Raw genomic sequence first — 19,290 nt, 5'->3', positions numbered from 1 at the left:
CTGTTTGGGGTTGGGAATGGACTTTAGGAAGTCCGGGAGTGTAACTTTCACTATTGGGGTTAAGAAACAGGACTGCCAGAATATTCCATATTAAATATAAAAATTTACTGGTCAATAAGAGAAAATAATATCAATAGTGACATAATTACCAAAAGTGTGTCAATCGGACTTATTCTTAATGCATGTTACGAGCGAAATACAAGTTGGGCGGGGAGAAGGGAAAGTATGCCTTGGGGAGGGAAGGAAGTTAAAACCAACAAATAATGCCTCGTAGTGAGGAATGGAGGAACTAAGTAGCAGTGGTCAAAGTTAGTGTATTTTTTGATTTTTCGTCGTTCTGTGTAGATGCTATCGCCATCTACCTACGATATAATACCATAGACTAAAAAAAGATCCAGAAAGGCGACAATAAATAGTATATTATGTGGTCGATCTCGAGTCGAGCATTCATTAAAGCTTTAACATACGAAAGTACAGGGATTGTTACACTTTTGGTAATTACAGGGCCGGATTAACCAATAGGCCGAATAGGCCTGGGCCTAATGCACTAAGCCTACAAGGGGCACCAAGAGGGTTCGAAAAAAATAAAAGTACAAAACTTTCATCATTTGCTTTTCACAAAATATTTTCCAGAGTAATTTTAGTAAATGCGTCCACCCCTATGAACCAAAAACGTTTGAAACTTTTCACCTGTAAAAAAAGCTACCTGTACGTGGTTAAAAGATGAAATATTACTTTTTGGCGATTTCCTTGAAGATGTTTTATTTAAGCGCTACTTTGGGCTACTTTTTTTTAGAAGAAATATTACGTAATAAATATCGAAATTTGTTGTATGATAATTTTACGAAACGAATGTATTGCTTCTTTACTTGGTAAATATCATGTAAACCGGATTGTATGTAATATTATTTATTTTTGGTATTTATCTTATCATGGTATGTTTAATATTAGCATCGCGTACGTGGAAATTAACCTATACTGACAATGTTTAGAGTTTATTTTTATTTCGTTTTACCAGAAGTAAATGAATGAAAATTATCAGACCGCTATATTGGCCATGTTGGAGACGTTTTCCTTATGGAACCTAGGAGTAACAAACGCAGCACCACAAACAAGGAGAACGCAACCCGTAAAAAGTCGTGCATTTTAATGTGTACAGTTTTCATTGCTTAGACGCTTTAGCGCCTGCTGCCGTCGGAAGATGAAAATTCGGAAATTATCTTCCCCCTTTCCGTTAAACGATCAGCGTAAATGCTCGTCCAATGAAATTTGTACACAACACTGCGTTAGCGTGTTTAAAGGCTAGCTGCGTTCTCCTTGTGTTTGTTGCTCCTAGATGGAACCATAGTTTAAAGCATCCTTTAACATTTCACGCGCTAAGTGGCTATCGAGCCTAAGTTTTGCTATCGCCATCTACCGTCTCTCGGAGAAAACAGTTAAGCACCGTACTGATGTTACCATTTTTAGGTTTAAGTTAAATTTCAATGGATAAAATACACGTGATATTGAAATGATGCCTGTCTTCATTTGGAAACTAAACAAGGTAAGCAAAATAACTATATTAAATAATAAATTTGTTTAAATATGAAACAAAAGCTAAACTAAATAAAAGCTATTATTTTAGTAAAATATTGTAAAATGTTTAATTTTTTAAAAGCCAAAAAAATCTGGATTTTTTTCAAGTGGCTGAGTAGATGGGGCTTCGTTTTAACTAGATTTCCATAAGGAAAATGCCTCCCAGTTTTCAGGTCAATTGCGATAATTTCGAGGTGCTCCGAAACTCGTTTCTATACTGCGATACGAAATTCAATAGATAAAACTTGGCCAGAAGCAGCGCGTTTATTTCGACGTGGTCCAAGCGCACCAATGTTCAAATAAAACCCAATCCTGCGCTTCTATTTCGGGACAAATTTAGTTCGCCGGTACGCGGTGCTGCTTAAATAAAGGGCCCACGCTTTTCCCATATTTGCCCAGTAAGTGCCGCTTGAACTGCCTGTAATTATACGCTGCTCGTAATAAGAATTTCCCATCTCCCGAAATGATTCACTCAGGGTTTTCTATTTAAACGGAAAACTTACTCCGCCATCTTCCCTCTTAAAGGGACAGTGCAATATCCTTAAAGGGAGAGTAACTCTTTCTCGAAATTTTTTCCGTTACTAATTTAAAATAAATTTTGGTTTCGTCACGTGCCTATTCACACTAGCCAACATTTCCGCAAAACATTGTTGGTCAAAACGAGTTGCTCCTTTTGAATGGCGGCCATATTTCCACAACGTGTTGGCCACACAAAACGAGGTATGTAGAGAATAGAGCGCTTGACTAAAATAACATTTGTTAAAATAGCGTTTTCAAAAGCGCGTTTTTCAAAAACAGCATTTTGTTGCAACGGCGCTTTGTTAAAACAGCGGTTGTTGAAATAGCGTTTCTCAATACCGCGGTTTGTCGAAAGAGCGTTTTGTTTAGTCAGCGTTTTTTGGTTAAGCGTTTCTCAGTAGAGCGGTTCGTCAAAACAGCTTTTTCCATAAACAGCGTTTCTGAATATAGCGTTTCTCAAATTAGCGATTTTGAAACAGCGGTTTTGGTCAAGACAGCGGTTTCTTAAAATTTATATGAATTGACGATGGAAATTGTATAACATACATATGAAATTCAGGGGTTAGGTTAGGTTAGGTTAGGTTAGGTAAGTTTGCAATACTAACTATCGGCAGAAACCATTAGGTAATTAAATTTGCCGAAATTCCAGAAAAATATGTATTACAATAGGCCTATATTATTAGTGCTATAGAAAGCAGCGCCGTGTTGGGAAACGCTGTTTCGACAAAATACGGTTTTGAGAACCGCCGCTATGACAAAGCGCCGTTTGAACAATTTGTTGTTTTGGGAAACGCTGTATAAAGAAACGCTGTTATGACAAAGCGCCGTTTGAACAATTTGTTGTTTTGGGAAACGCTGTATAAAGAAACGCTGTTATGACAAAACGCTGATTTGAAAAACGCTGTTTTGGAAAAAGCTGATTAAACAAATTCTGTTTAGGAAAGTGCTGTAGTCCCTACAAATCCAAAACGATTAGTTTGGCAAAGTTTTGAAGAGCGGTTGGTTTTTCTGACCGAGATTTATCTCCAAATATTTACATCGAATAATTTCCGTGTATATCCTTTTAATTACGCAAAGCTAAATAATAATATTACTAATAAATACCTGTATTAATATAAACTTACATATTTTGTAGTAATTGTTTTCACCGGCTGACGGCCAAAATCTCAACAACTTATTTTTCGATCGTATGAATGAAAACACAACTACAGTCGAAAACTACGCTCAACAAAGAATTTTGGTTCGTGTGAATACGCCTTAAGATAACGCGTTCCTTACAATCTTGCGAATCCCACCTTCAACTACTAAACCTTCTTCGAACCTTTAACAAAATCACCGATTATTAAGTCTGTGGAATTGAGGTTTAAAACCACGCTAATATAGTCCTTCGCTGAGCAATATTTGGCCGCTCTGCCAGGACAATGAAACTGCGTTTTATTTTTATAGCGGCCGAATGCAGCTGTCCGGAATATAAAGAATGACAACAGTTGGCCCGTCGCGCCACGACCAGCCAGCCATTCGATTCTCTCGAGCAAATCTTTGACCTTATCCTTTCCCGTCAAGCTCGTAAACTGTAATGGAAACACGCTCTTATACCGCTCACAGCTCTGGCTATTTAAATAAAAATAATAGGCGAAAATAAAAACCACATGATATGTTGACTGAGCTCTCAATTGTGGGAAATTTTCATAGTTTTGACGATTTTTTCGAAACTCTTTCGAGCCCCTGAGGCCTAGGCTGTCTCTATAGCTTTCAATTTTCTTTTTCGTAAGTCTTGACGTGACAGTAAAATACATAAACTTCGTCACTGCTTTTGAGTTTTCGGAATGCGAAAATTTTATTTACGGCGAAAGAAAATAAGGTCAAGCTTCGTTCTTCTCGCGCCCAGAACCTAAGTGTTGCCTTAAAAGTACTTTCAGCTTATTTTCTCTTCAAGCTATAATAAATCATTTATTCCAGAAGTATATAGAATATCTTACAACATAAGTATCCATCTCTTTATATACTGCTAATATTATTTATTTGGAACATGTACCCGCGCGAAGCTTGCATTGATTATTTTAAAAGATGTTTCGGAGAAATATAACGTATTCTAAATTTATTTCCTTACAGAGTGTAAACTTTAAATCGTTAAGCGGTAAATTTTATACGCAGCATTCCCCGTTTGGCGGGAAATTCACGGTGATTGAAAAAATATTATACCTATTTTAATAGGCCAGATTCATTAATCTCGAAGTTTTCTAACGTTAAAAGGTATCGTTACGTAGTTAGTATATGCAATAGCCCGAATAAGATATCTAAATCAGACTAATGATTTTTTAATCATATTGTTGGATTTTCTTCCGTAATACGAATGGATAGATCAGATTGCAGAATTTCTAGGATCGTTACTAAGCCTACTACGTTTGCAAATTCCATTGCCTTTTGGTTTCGAAAGAGTACGATGCTTCGTATCATCTGGAGTATGAATTAATTAAATCGTTTCTAAACGGTTTCCTATTTTATTTCGATTTACAATTTGAAATATCGATTTTAATTTACCATTTCTCCTCAACAGAATCGTTCTTATTACATTTTACATTTGTGGGTTGCCGTTTCTTTACTTAAAAAAATTAACGCCTTTTTTATTATAATATTTTAACTGGCAAATTTATATTTACGAAATTTAATTTATTTATTTTTAGAAATATCTCTTCACTTATTCTCGCTGTGTAGGTAAAAATAAAACGAAACTTACATTGTGAATTATAATATTTCGAGTTGCAAATAACCAATTGAAAATTAAATATTTCCTCCGTTACATTTACGAAATTTAATTTATTCATTTTTGTCACTATCTCTTCACTTTTTCTCGTTATGTAGGCAAAAATATAATGATTAATAACATTGTTAATTATAATATTTTTAGTTGTAAATAACCAATTGAAAATTTAATATTTAATTTTTTTGGTCAAATTAACAGTTTTTAGTGCGAGGTAGAATTGTTCGGATTTTCCATAATGGGAAACTGCGTATCCCGATGGTTTTCAGGCCAACAAATTAGAAATGAAGCAACAACTGACGTCAAAATAAAAAAATATATATTCTTAAGACGATTTTTATAAGAACTATAACGCGGTGATGGTTTTTGGAGAAGGCTGGTTGCTTGAAGGAAAAGAGCCTAAAAGGGGGGTGTCTAAAAAGTGAGTGAAGGGTAATATGAAAGGGGGGATGGAAATGATTTTCTACCGGGAACGGAAGTAGTAAAAAAGAGTGGCGGTGTTGATGGGGGTGGCAGCCCCGATAGTAAAAAGGGGGGGGGGGGGTGCGCGAGACGCGGGGGAAGGGGGAGGAAGGAGAGGTTCGAACGGGTAAGAATAACGCCGGTGGCGGGCCCTGGTTTTCCGCGCGGGAAGTAAGCGGTGGAAATTTGGCAGTCGCGAAGCGTATTTTGGTGGAGCGCGAAGGGACTCGGTACTTTCAACGGAAGGATCGCGGAATTTCCATTTGGAAGAGTGCGCGTGCTGGTGTGCCGTTGTCTGTTGCGTGAGTGCGTGTGAACAAACGTGAAGACGAGTGCGCGGCCGAGAAACCCGCTATGAGCGTCCGCAGGGTACGGGGTTCCTTCAAAGGATCCCTGCGACGTTACGGCAGCGTCGAGACCACCAAAAAACCCGTTCGGCACTTTCAGTGGGTGTTTAGAAACGGGGAATGGAGAATAGCCTACGGTAAGTCCAAATAGAGCTACCTAGAATTCGCTTTCTTCCGTCGTAGTTCCTCGAGTCAAGTGATCCCAAACGGCCTTGGTTCAAAGGAAAATGAACCACCGTCGTTAGGCTTAACTCGCCTACATTCTCGTTCCAGCTATTTATATTCCTATTTCTATTTATACCCCCTTTGGCTATCGTAAGTAACGTATTAAACTTATCAAGAATTCGGTCGTGGGAAAAGCGACGCGTATAAAATAGAGGCGATCTATAGATCGTTCCCTTTGACCCCCGCTTAAAGGATCGAAGGATTAGGAGAGGGTGAAATTGGACTCGGCCTGTAAAGGCTAAACGTTCGAAGCAAAGGCCTAAGAATGGTTTGTTTATAGTTTAGCTGACCGCCAATTCTCCAGCGCGCGTTTCTCGTTTTAACCGCCGTTCCCCGAATATATCGGAACCCTTCCGGAATAAGCAACAAGCCGGCTTTAAATCCCTTTATCGCCATATTGGGAAAGGACGGAGTGGGTTTTTATTTATATTCGGAGTCAGTCGTTTCGCAGAGAGATACATGACGAGAGAAAAGGTCGAAGCCAGAGAGAAAGAGAGAGAAATGGTAGAAAGACGGACAGTGTTTTATGGACGTGTTGGGATCCTAAAAACGTCCTTTTGAAATTGTTTGAAGGAGCGAAGCAAAAGAGAGAATGCGGGGAAAGATGAAAATAAGGGGAAGTATTAGGCCTAACGTCACCTCACTGAGAGGTCCGTACGTGCTTTTAAGCTTCGTCCGAACGCCTTACCAGCTTTTAATATGGACGGCGCAAGCGCGGAAGATGCGGCGAACTTCAACGAGTCGACTCCCGCATCCTCCTCCTCCTCCTCTTCCCACGTCTCTCTCTCTCTCTCTCGCTCTCTGTTCGAGGGAGGACGCCCTCCGAACTTATCCGACGGTGTAACTCACTCTCTGTCTCCGCTGGTACGGCCGCATCCTTGATCCGATATAGCCCGGGGTCTATGGATTTGGCGAGTACCAGTGCCCGTTTTCGATGCCATCAGCTGAACCGTACAACGAGCAGACGCCGCCGCCGCAATGACCCTCACTTAGTTAGGCCTATTTTATTCGCTTACTACTTTTAGATACGTGAAAGAATGGGGGGGAAAATCAATCCATTTTTTATATACGTCAAAAACCTGAGGAGGAAATGGTGACTAGGGACCTTCGTTTCTATAATCGGAGCACGCAGGCCCAGTTGTAGTACGTGATAGGCTGCCGAATTTATATTTAGTACTTTCTGATATACCAATGAAAGCCTAGCTAAGTATTTTCATTTTGTCTTTACAATATTATCTTAACTTGAGCCAGTTTGGGTCTTAACTTCTACGTACCATTTTCTTTTCAATTCTAACTATACCCAATCTGAGAGTAAAAGTCAAGCAAGTTGAGATACGTGACTTTTGAAAGGACCTTCGAAATAATAATCATCGAAGGTTTTTACATTACGCTGACTCATTACTTAATTTTTTTAGCCAATTTTTGCGAAGTTTCATTTTTAGTTTGCTATAGTCATAATTATAGATTTTATACAAAACCTGTGTTTCTCAAATTGGGTTTTTGCTTACAGGTAGCGAATAGTAATTGACAATTCGCGTTAAGACACTATACAGATCTTAAATTTAATGTCCCATTTTTTATTTTACAATTTAACGATACAGGACCAATAACTCAAAGTGTGTTTTAACTAAAGACTTGAAATTTCCAGGACACATAGAACGTGCCTTTATGACCTTGAACCGTGTCTTCAAGGTAATTCAAAATTTATCTAGAGAACCATTAGAGATGACCTTCTCTGCTTTAAACCTATTTATACTCGATTTTGGGAATTTCTATAATCTACAGTAAGTTAAAATTCTAATTACCCCCTACCAGATGTGTATGCCTAGCAACTTTTTTTTATCAAATATAATTTTATCAAATATAATTTTTATCAAATATAATTTTTATCAAATATAATTTTTATCAAATACAATTTTATCAAATACAATTTTATCAAATACAATTTTATCAAATACAATTTTATCAAATACAATTTTATCAAATACAATTTTATCAAATACAATTTTATCAAATACAATTTTATCAAATACAATTTTATCAAATACAATTTTATCAAATACAATTTTATCAAATACAATTTTATCAAATACAATTTTATCAAATACAATTTTATCAAATACAATTTTATCAAATACAATTTTATCAAATACAATTTTATCAAATACAATTTTATCAAATACAATTTTATCAAATACAATTTAATCAAATACAATTTAATCAAATACAATTTAATCAAATACAATTTAATCAAATACAATTTAATCAAATACAATTTAATCAAATACAATTTTACCAAATACAATTTTATCAAATTCTGATCAAATGGTATTTGATAAAATAAACATTTATCAAACTTTGATCAAGTAAGATTTGACCAAATTCGGATCAAAGTATGATCAAGTAAGATTGAATCAAATTCGGATCAAAGTATGATCAAGTAAGATTTGATCAAATTCGGATCAAAGTATGATCAAGTAAGATTTGATCAAATTCGGATCAAAGTATGATCAAGTAAGATTTGATCAAATTCGGATCAAAGTATGATCAAGTAAGATTTGATCAAATTCGGATCAAAGTATGATCAAGTAAGATTTGATCAGATTCGGATCAAAGTATGATCAAGTAAGATTTGATCAAATTCGAATCAAATTATTATAAAAAATATTTCATTAAATTATATTTAGATTAAATACCACTTCTTTTGATAAAATTTCCAAAATTTGATCAACAATTTTCGTAAGTGGTGAGCGCACCCACGTCCTAAGATGACATTTAAGGCACTCTTTACTCTCCATATTTCTATCTCCTTCTTTTACGAATGCGGGGCTCCCGCCTCTCAACCCGTCGCACCCTTTCGCTCAAAGGCCCATCTCTCCGCCGTCCCGACATGGAAATACATCGTCTCCCGGCTACTCTATTTCCTGCGCGAGAGGAAATAAGCGTTTAATAGCGGTGAATATATATTTTCCTTTCAACCATCCCCGAGAAGGGAGATAAAAATATGATTACCACGCTTGGAAAATCGTCCCTTTCGACCACCCCTTTTTAACATTTGTTATCCGGATAATACGAGAATGTCGTTTCCCTATCGGCGCGGCGGCGAGAGTTAAGCCTAACCATCTAAATCCCCGCCGCGTGTGTGACGAACGTCGCTCCCTTCTTAGACATTTTCAATCACAAATGGGGACGTCGTCATTCCGCAGTTTTTTTATTCTTCTATCGCTTTTTCCCAAGTCCGAACTTAACCGGTTAATGGTTATTTCCCGCGTCTATCTCTAGAGCACCGCTCGATGCCTTGGCTTCGGGCTCCTTGTCGAGTGTCAAGATCGGGAGCGCTGTTATGGCCTGCCACGGATTATTTACAGCTCTTTTATTTGCGGGTTATTTCGCCCATCTTATAAGGGACGCTTGCAGGGTTGCCACGGGAGAGGGGAAACTTGGGGAATTCTTAAATACGCCTAACAGCTCAGGGAATTAGGGAATTTTTGAAAATAGATGTAAACAGCCTAACAGGTCAGGCGAGAAGGTCACTGAATTTGAAAATAGGCTTAACGTGTCAGGCGAGAAGGGTCACTGACTTTGAAAATAGGCCTAACAGGTCAGGCGAGTAAGTCGCTGAATGGGAAAATAGGCCTAACGAGTCACAGGAGAAGGTTACTGAATTTGAAAATTGGCCTAACAGTTTAGGCGAGAAGGTAACTGAATTGGAAAATAAGCTTAGCGTGTCAGGTGAGATGGTCACTGAATTTTAAAATAGGCCTAACAGGTCAGAGGAGAAGGTTACGGGTTAGGCGAGAAGGTCACTGAATTTTAAAATAGGCCTAACAGGTCAGAGGAGAAGGTTACGGGTTAGGCGAGAAGGTCACTGAATTTAAAAATGGGCCTAACAAGTCAGGCGAGAAGGCAACTGAATTTGAAAATAGGCCTAACTGGTCAGAGGAGAAGGTTACGGAATTTGAAAATCAGTTTTAACAGTCAATGACAGATCACTGAATTTTAAAATAGGTTTCAACCCTCAGGGAAAGAAAACGTAGCTCTAAATTATCAGTAAAAGCACACTGAATTTGAAAATAGACCGAAATTGTAACAATTTGTAAAAAATATACAGAATTTTAATTTATCTTCAAAATATTATGAAGGTGAGCTAAACAAAACTTTTAATAATAATTGCAATAAAGATTTTTTAGTTAAGAGTTACTTTTAAACTATTAAAGTAAAATACGAAGTTAAAAATGTGTCTAGAAAATGTTAAAACAAAATAGGGAAAAGTCAGGGAATTTGAATCTGAAAATATGGTATCAATCTTGGTTTACCTATCATTTAGTCCAGTTTCCTACATAAAATCTGTGCGTTAAAATGTTATTGAATTAATTTTTATCAAGTTTTTCTTTAGTACAAAAGAATCCTCTTTTACATCAGGGAGGAAATTGCAGTTCTCAAGTTACAAATCCTATCTTCAAAAGTAAAGCTAGCTGTTAAATAAGAAATAAAAATCATATATATACAAACAATAAAACAAATAGCGAATGTTGATTTTATAAAATGTCTTTACGCTTGCCCAACTTGTTGAAATGTTGCCCAGGAATAGTTCAGCCAATGCCTAAGAATGAGTTCATAAACTCTTTAGTGGGAGAGAAAACGGATCCACAGCTGAAGCGGGGAGGCAACATTTCAACAAGATGGCCAAGGTTATTTTATAAAAAGAACTATTCAGTGGAGTGAAAAGGAAACGCACCCTTAAAGTCGAGTGTTAAAAGAAAATTTAAAATGATATATTTACAACGTTTGTATATTTACAACGCATTGTAACCCGGCCACCTGAATTAATGGCTTTAAAAGTCGCTTGATGACTTAGGCCTAAAGTGGTGCCTTGGGCATTATCCTAGCTGATAATTAGTAGTAGCTCATAATTATTTAAATTTTCACGTTTTTAACATATATATCGTAAAATTAAATAAAAAATTGTATTTGTAAGGTTGAATCACTTTTCGCGAACTTAGGTCTATAGTATAGCTTTAGTTATATTAAGTTAGGGTGAATGAATGAATATTTATTAACCCTTTGAAATACAACTCCTTTTGTGTCCATGGGATACCATTATCCGGAGTACAGAGTAGAACGGGGTTCAGGGAGAAGTACCCCACCAGGTGCAAAGTGTATAGAAATATTATTTTCAATTTCATTTTCGTTTTTCGAGTAGTTATTTCCAAGTGTTTTTAATCTGACCTTTTTATATAATGACTGTTTAATTTATGATTAACTATATAGATCTACAACCTCACGATTTTTAAGTGGAGTATTTTTATTGATATTAATGAAATGGGAAGTAAACTAATCAATTTAATTAAACCAAGAATATATTTATATTATATTTTTTAACTATTTATATCGTATCTCGCAATATGATTCTCCTCTAACAATTCTTTGCGAAACTACATTAAATAATAAGAAATGAATAATATTATTCAGAAAGGAAGTATGCCATCAACACTATAAAAATGGAAAAATTTACCTTCGTATAATACTCTACGTACGTAAAATGTCAAAATTGAATTGCCTTTTTTTAGTTACTTAATAGAGAGGTTAATATATATATGCATACTTGAAGATGACGCCATATTTCTGCCGTAGTATAATATCTATAGCGTTTAAATAAAAATACTTAATACACTCTAAGAAATTGGGGTGTTGATTCAAACCGTTTTAACACTATTTGTACACTTTTTCATGAGTCGAAATTTGACACTGCTAGGGGCGTTTTATTACACAAATCAAACCCCGTATTAACACCTTCAAGATTTTTGTCTTAAAAATACGGTGTAAAAAATGAGATTTAAAACTCCTTTTCCACACTATTTAAACACTTTTTTTATAACACTCTTAAAGGTGTAAATTCGCACTTTAAATATAAAAATTGTACCTGATGAGAGTTGAATCACACCTCTAGAGGTGTAAATAAGTTCGTATAAAGAGTAAAATCAGACTTTTAAAGGTGTGAAATCAGACTTTTAAAGGTGTGAAATCAGACTTTTAAAGGTGTGAAATCAGACTTTTAAAGGTGTGAAATCAGACTTTTAAAGGTGTGAAATCAGACTTTTAAAGGTGTGAAATCAGTCTTTTAAAGGTGTGAAATCAGACTTTTAAAGGTGTGAAATCAGACTTTTAAAGGTGTGAAATCAGACTTTTAAAGGTGTGAAATCAGACTTTTAAAGGTGTGAAATCAGACTTTTAAAGGTGTGAAATCAGACTTTTAAAGGTGTGAAATCAGACTTTTAAAGGTGTGAAATCAGACTTTTAAAGGTGTGAAATCAGACTTTTAAAGGTGTGAAATCAGACTTTTAAAGGTGTGAAATCAGACTTTCAAAGGTGAAAATTCACTTGGTAAGAGATAAATAACACCTATAAAGGTGTTAAAATGCCTTTTTGAAAGGTACATTCCACCTACCAGAGCTCAATATCAATTTTAATGGTGTTACTATGTCATTTTTGTAGTGTTCTAAAAACCTTTTATTAGTTAAAAAACCATAGAAAAAAGAGTTGCAGTTTACAGCACGACAAACCGAGCGCAGCGGTAAAATTACGCAGACAATTTACAAAAACGTTAAGTATAACTAAAGCAACGCCACAACGAACATGCTTTGCCTAAGACGTAATTTTAACTACGACCAAGAGCAATAATGCCCGGGTGTTTTATACCGAAAACCAAGCGCGACAAAAAGTATTCTTATCTGCTAAAAAACAGAAGGACAGAGAGATAAAATATGCATAAAAAACTACTGATTATTGATAGCTTAAGAACAAAAAATGCCTTCATCTCCTCATTTTTCTTAAGTGATCACCCTCGATGAAAATATTACTTAAGACGTAATGGCTGATCGTCTCGGACCAGGTCTGTTGTATAGAATTCACGGATGTTGATATGCTTTGCGCGATGGTGAAATTCGGGGTTATGGATCATTTCATTGGCCCAGGCGTTGTAGATTTAATATTGTTATTTAACTATTAAAAATGGCGTATTAACACTTTTAAAGGTGTGATTTAACTCTTAATAAAGGGCGTATTAACACTTTTAAAGGTGTGATTTAACTCTTAATAAAGTGCGTATTAACACTTTTAAAGGTATGATTTAACTCTAACAAAAGGGCGTATTAACACTTTTAAAGGTGTGATTTCACACTAACAAAAGGGCGTATTAACACTTTTAAAGGTGTGATTTCACACTAACAAAAGGGCGTATTAACACTTTTAAAGGTGTGATTTAACTATAACAAAAGGGCGTATTAACACTTTTAAAGGTGTGATTTCACACTAACAAAAGGGCATATTAACACTTTTAAAGGTGTGATTTAACTCTAACAAAAGGGCATATTAACACTTTTAAAGGTGTGATTTCACACTAACAAAAGGGCGTATTAACACTTTTAAAGGTGTGATTTCACACTAACAAAAGGGCGTATTAAAACTTTTAAAGGTGTGATTTCACACTAACAAAAGGGCGTATTAAAACTTTTAAAGGTGTGATTTCACACTAACAAAAGGGCGTATTAACACTTTTAAAGGTGTGATTTCACACTAACAAAAGGGCGTATTAACACTTTTAAAGGTGTGATTTAACTCTAAGAAAAGGGCGTATTAACACTTTTAAAGGTGTGATTTAACTCTAACAAAAAGGCGTATTAACACTTAAAGGTGTGATTTCACACTAACAAAAGGGCGTATTAACACTTTTAAAGGTGTGATTTCACACTAACAAAAGGGCGTATTAACACTTAAAGGTGTGATTTCACACTAACAAAAGGGCGTATTAACACTTTTAAAGGTGTGATTTCACACTAACAAAAGGGCGTATTAACACTTTTAAAGGTGTGATTTCACACTAACAAAAGGGCGTATTAACACTTTTAAAGGTGTGATTTAACTCTAACAAAAAGGCGTATTAACACTTTTAAAGGTGTGATTTCACACTAACAAAAGGGCGTATTAACACTTTTAAAGGTGTGATTTCACACTAACAAAAGGGCGTATTAACACTTTTAAAGGTGTGATTTCACACTAACAAAAGGGCGCATTAACACTTTTAAAGGTGTGATTTCACACTAACAAAAGAGCGTATTAACACTTTTAAAGGTGTGATTTCCTACAAAAAAGGGCATATTAACACTTTTAAAGGTGATTTAACTCTTAATAAAGGGCGTATTAACACTTTTAAAGGTATGATTTAACTCTAACAAAAGGGCGTATTAACACTTTTAAAGGTGTGATTTAACTCTTAATAAAGTGCGTATTAACACTTTTAAAGGTACGATTTAACTCTAACAAAAGGGCGTATTAACACTTTTAAAGGTGTGATTTCACACTAACAAAAGGGCGTATTAACACTTTTAAAGGTGTGATTTCACACTAACAAAAGGGCGTATTAACACTTTTAAAGGTGTGATTTAACTCTAACAAAAGGGCGTATTAACACTTTTAAAGGTGTGATTTCACACTAACAAAAGGGCGTATTAACACTTTTAAAGGTGTGATTTCACACTAACAAAAGGGCGTATTAACACTTTTAAAGGTGTGATTTCACACTAACAAAGGGGCGTATTAACACTTTTAAAGGTGTGATTTCCTACTAACAAAAGGGCGTATTAACACTTTTAAAGGTGTGATTTCACACTAACAAAAGGGCGTATTAACACTTTTAAAGGTGTGATTTAACTCTAACAAAAGGGCGTATTAACACTTTTAAAGGTGCGATTTAACTCTAACAAAAGGGCGTATTAACACTTTTAAAGGTGTGATTTCACACTAACAAAAGGGCGTATTAACACTTTTAAAGGTGTGATTTCACACTAACAAAAGGGCGTATTAACACTTTTAAAGGTGTGATTTAACTCTAACAAAAAGGCGTATTAACACTTTTAAAGGTGTGATTTCACACTAACAAAAGGGCGTATTAACACTTTTAAAGGTGTGATTTCACACTAACAAAAGGGCGTATTAACACTTTTAAAGGTGTGATTTCACACTAACAAAAGGGCGTATTAACACTTTTAAAGGTGTGATTTCACACTAACAAAAGGGCGTATTAACACTTTTAAAGGTGTGATTTCCTACAAAAAAGGGCATATTAACACTTTTAAAGGTGATTTAACTCTTAATAAAGGGCGTATTAACACTTTTAAAGGTATGATTTAACTCTAACAAAAGGGCGTATTAACACTTTTAAAGGTGTGATTTAACTCTTAATAAAGTGCGTATTAACACTTTTAAAGGTATGATTTAACTCTAACAAAAGGGCGTATTAACACTTTTAAAGGTGTGATTTCACACTAACAAAAGGGCGTATTAACACTTTTAAAGGTGTGATTTCACACTAACAAAAGGGCGTATTAACACTTTTAAAGGTGTGATTTAACTCTAACAAAAGGGCGTATTAACACTTTTAAAGGTGTTATTTAACTCTAACAAAAAGGCGTATTAACACTTAAAGGTGTGATTTCACACTAACAAAAGGGCGTATTAACACTTTTAAAGGTGTGATTTCACACTAACAAAAGGGCGTATTAACACTTTTAAAGGTGTGATTTCCTACAAAAAAAGGGCGTATTAACACTTTTAAAGGTGATTTAACTCTTAATAAAGGGCGTATTAACACTTTTAAAGGTATGATTTCACACTAACAAAAGGGCGTATTAACACTTTTAAAGGTGTGATTTAACTCTTAATAAAGTGCGTATTAACACTTTTAAAGGTATGATTTAACTCTAACAAAAGGGCGTATTAACACTTTTAAAGGTGTGATTTCACACTAACAAAAGGGCGTATTAACACTTTTAAAGGTGTGATTTCACACTAACAAAAGGGCGTATTAACACTTTTAAAGGTGTGATTTAACTCTAACAAAAGGGCGTATTAACACTTTTAAAGGTGTGATTTAACTCTAACAAAAAGGCGTATTAACACTTAAAGGTGTGATTTCACACTAACAAAAGGGCGTATTAACACTTTTAAAGGTGTGATTTCACACTAACAAAAGGGCGTATTAACACTTTTAAAGGTGTGATTTCACACTAACAAAAGGGCGTATTAACACTTTTAAAGGTGTGATTTAACTATAACAAAAGGGCGTATTAACACTTTTAAAGGTGTGATTTCACACTAACAAAAGGGCATATTAACACTTTTGAAGGTGTGATTTCACACTAACAAAAGGGCGTATTAACACTTTTAAAGGTGTGATTTCACACTAACAAAAGGGCGTATTAACACTTTTAAAGGTGTGATTTAACTCTAACAAAAGGGCGTATTAACACTTTTAAAGGTGTGATTTCACACTAACAAAAGGGCGTATTAACACTTTTAAAGGTGTGATTTCACACTAACAAAAGGGCGTATTAACACTTTTAAAGGTGTGATTTCACACTAACAAAGGGGCGTATTAACACTTTTAAAGGTGTAATTTCCTACTAACAAAAGGGCGTATTAACACTTTTAAAGGTGTGATTTCACACTAACAAAAGGGCGTATTAACACTTTTAAAGGTGTGATTTAACTCTAACAAAAGGGCGTATTAACACTTTTAAAGGTGCGATTTAACTCTAACAAAAGGGCGTATTAACACTTTTAAAGGTGTGATTTCACACTAACAAAAGGGCGTATTAACACTTTTAAAGGTGTGATTTCCTACAAACAAAAGGGCATATTAACACATTTAAAGGTGATTTAACTCTTAATAAAGGGCGTATTAACACTTTTAAAGGTATGATTTCACACTAACAAAAGGGCGTATTAAAACTTTTAAGGTGTGATTTCACACTAACAAAAGGGCGTATTAACACTTTTAAAGGTGTGATTTCACACTAACAAAAGGGCGTATTAAAACTTTTAAAGGTGTGATTTCACACTAACAAAAGGGCGTATTAACACTTTTAAAGGTGTGATTTAACTCTAACAAAAGGGCGTATTAACACTTTTAAAGGTGTGATTTAACTCTAACAAAAAGGCGTATTAACACTTAAAGGTGTGATTTCACACTAACAAAAGGTTGTATTAACACTTTTAAAGGTGTGATTTCACACTAACAAAAGGTTGTATTAACACTTTTAAAGGTGTGATTTCACACTAACAAAAGGGCGTATTAACACTTTTAAAGGTGTGATTTAACTCTAACAAAAGGGCGTATTAACACTTAAAGGTGTGATTTCACACTAACAAAAGGGCGTATTAACACTTAAAGGTGTGATTTCACACTAACAAAAGGTTGTATTAACACTTTTAAAGGTGTGATTTCACACTAACAAAAGGGCGTATTAACACTTTTAAAGGTGTGATTTCACACTAACAAAAGGGCGTATTAACACTTTTAAAGGTGTGATTTAACTCTAACAAAAGGGCGTATTAACACTTTTAAAGGTGTGATTTCACACTAACAAAAGGGCGTATTAACACTTTTAAAGGTGTGATTTCACACTAACAAAAGGGCGTATTAACACTTTTAAAGGTGTGATTTCACACTAACAAAAGGGCGTATTAACACTTTTAAAGGTGTGATTTCACACTAACAAAAGGGCGTATTAACACTTTTAAAGGTGTGATTTCACACTAACAAAAGGGCGTATTAACACTTTTAAAGGTGTGATTTCACACTAACAAAAGGGCGTATTAACACTTTTAAAGGTGTGATTTCCTACTAACAAAAGGGCGTATTAACACTTTTAAAGGTGTGATTTCCTACTAACAAAAGGGCGTATTAACACTTTTAAAGGTGTGATTTCCTACAAACAAAAGGGCATATTAACACTTTTAAAGGTGATTTAACTCTTAATAAAGGGCGTATTAACACTTTTAAAGGTGTGATTTAACTCTTAATAAAGGGCGTATTAACACTTTTAAAGGTATGATTTAACTCTAACCAAAGGGCGTATTTACACTTTCAAAAGTGTGATTTCACACTAACAAAAGGGCGTATTAACACTTTTAAAGGTGTGATTTCACACTAACAAAATGGCGTATTAACACTTTTAAAGGTGTGATTTCACACTAACAAAAGGGCGTATTAACACTTTTAAAGGTGTGATTTCACACTAACAAAAGGGCGTATTAACACTTTTAAAGGTGTGATTTAACTCTAACAAAAGGGCGTATTTACACTTTTAAAGGTGTGATTTAACTCTAACAAAAAGGCGTATTAACACTTAAAGGTGTGATTTCACACTAACAAAAGGGCGTATTAACACTTTTAAAGGTGTGATTTCACACTAACAAAAGGGCGTATTAACACTTAAAGGTGTGATTTCACACTAACAAAAGGTTGTATTAACACTTTTAAAGGTGTGATTTCACACTAACAAAAGGGCGTATTAACACTTTTAAAGGTGTGATTTCACACTAACAAAAGGGCGTATTAACACTTTTAAAGGTGTGATTTAACTCTAACAAAAGGGCGTATTAACACTTTTAAAGGTGTGATTTCACACTAACAAAAGGGCGTATTAACACTTTTAAAGGTGTGATTTCACACTAACAAAAGGGCGTATTAACACTTTTAAAGGTGTGATTTCACACTAACAAAAGGGCGTATTAACACTTTTAAAGGTGTGATTTCACACTAACAAAAGGGCGTATTAACACTTTTAAAGGTGTGATTTCACACTAACAAAAGGGCGTATTAACACTTTTAAAGGTGTGATTTCACACTAACAAAAGGGCGTATTAACACTTTTAAAGGTGTGATTTCACACTAACAAAAGGGCGTATTAACACTTTTAAAGGTGTGATTTCCTACTAACAAAAGGGCGTATTAACACTTTTAAAGGTGTGATTTCACACTAACAAAAGGGCGTATTAACACTTTTAAAGGTGTGATTTCACATTAACAAAAGGGCGTATTAACACTTTTAAAGGTGTGATTTCACACTAACAAAAGGGCGTATTAACACTTTTAAAGGTGCGATTTAACTCTAACAAAAGGGCGTATTAACACTTTTAAAGGTGTGATTTCACACTAACAAAAGGGCGTATTAACACTTTTAAAGGTGTGATTTCCTACAAACAAAAGGGCATATTAACACTTTTAAAGGTGATTTAACTCTTAATAAAGGGCGTATTAACACTTTTAAAGGTGTGATTTAACTCTTAATAAAGGGCGTATTAACACTTTTAAAGGTATGATTTAACTCTAACCAAAGGGCGTATTTACACTTTCAAAAGTGTGATTTCACACTAACAAAAGGGCGTATTAACACTTTTAAAGGTGTGATTTCACACTAACAAAATGGCGTATTAACACTTTTAAAGGTGTGATTTCACACTAACAAAAGGGCGTATTAACACTTTTAAAGGTGTGATTTCACACTAACAAAAGGGCGTATTAACACTTTTAAAGGTGTGATTTCCTACAAAAAAAGG

At 34.9% G+C, this 19,290-nt stretch overlaps 1 protein-coding gene across 2 annotated transcripts in view; it reads left to right on the top strand.

Moving 5' to 3' along the window:
- The first annotated feature begins 5,524 nt into the window (after positions 1 to 5,524).
- Positions 5,525 to 19,290, top strand: part of LOC149941335 (solute carrier family 4 member 11-like) — a 139,580-nt gene continuing 125,814 nt past the window's right edge. For both annotated transcript variants that reach the window (XM_090177766.1, XM_090177765.1), the window contains exon 1: positions 5,525 to 5,801. In XM_090177766.1, the coding sequence (XP_090033892.1) occupies positions 5,672 to 5,801 (130 nt within the window). In that variant the 5' untranslated portion in view covers positions 5,525 to 5,671. The remainder of the gene's footprint in view (positions 5,802 to 19,290) is intronic.

The sequence above is a fragment of the Leiobunum rupestre genome, chromosome 6 (assembly GCF_980474605.1).
Source record: "Leiobunum rupestre chromosome 6, qqLeiRupe1.1.hap1, whole genome shotgun sequence".
Taxonomy (NCBI): domain Eukaryota; kingdom Metazoa; phylum Arthropoda; class Arachnida; order Opiliones; family Sclerosomatidae; genus Leiobunum; species Leiobunum rupestre.
Note: the sequence above shows the minus strand (reverse complement) of the source record. Positions and strands in the feature narration are given on the sequence as shown.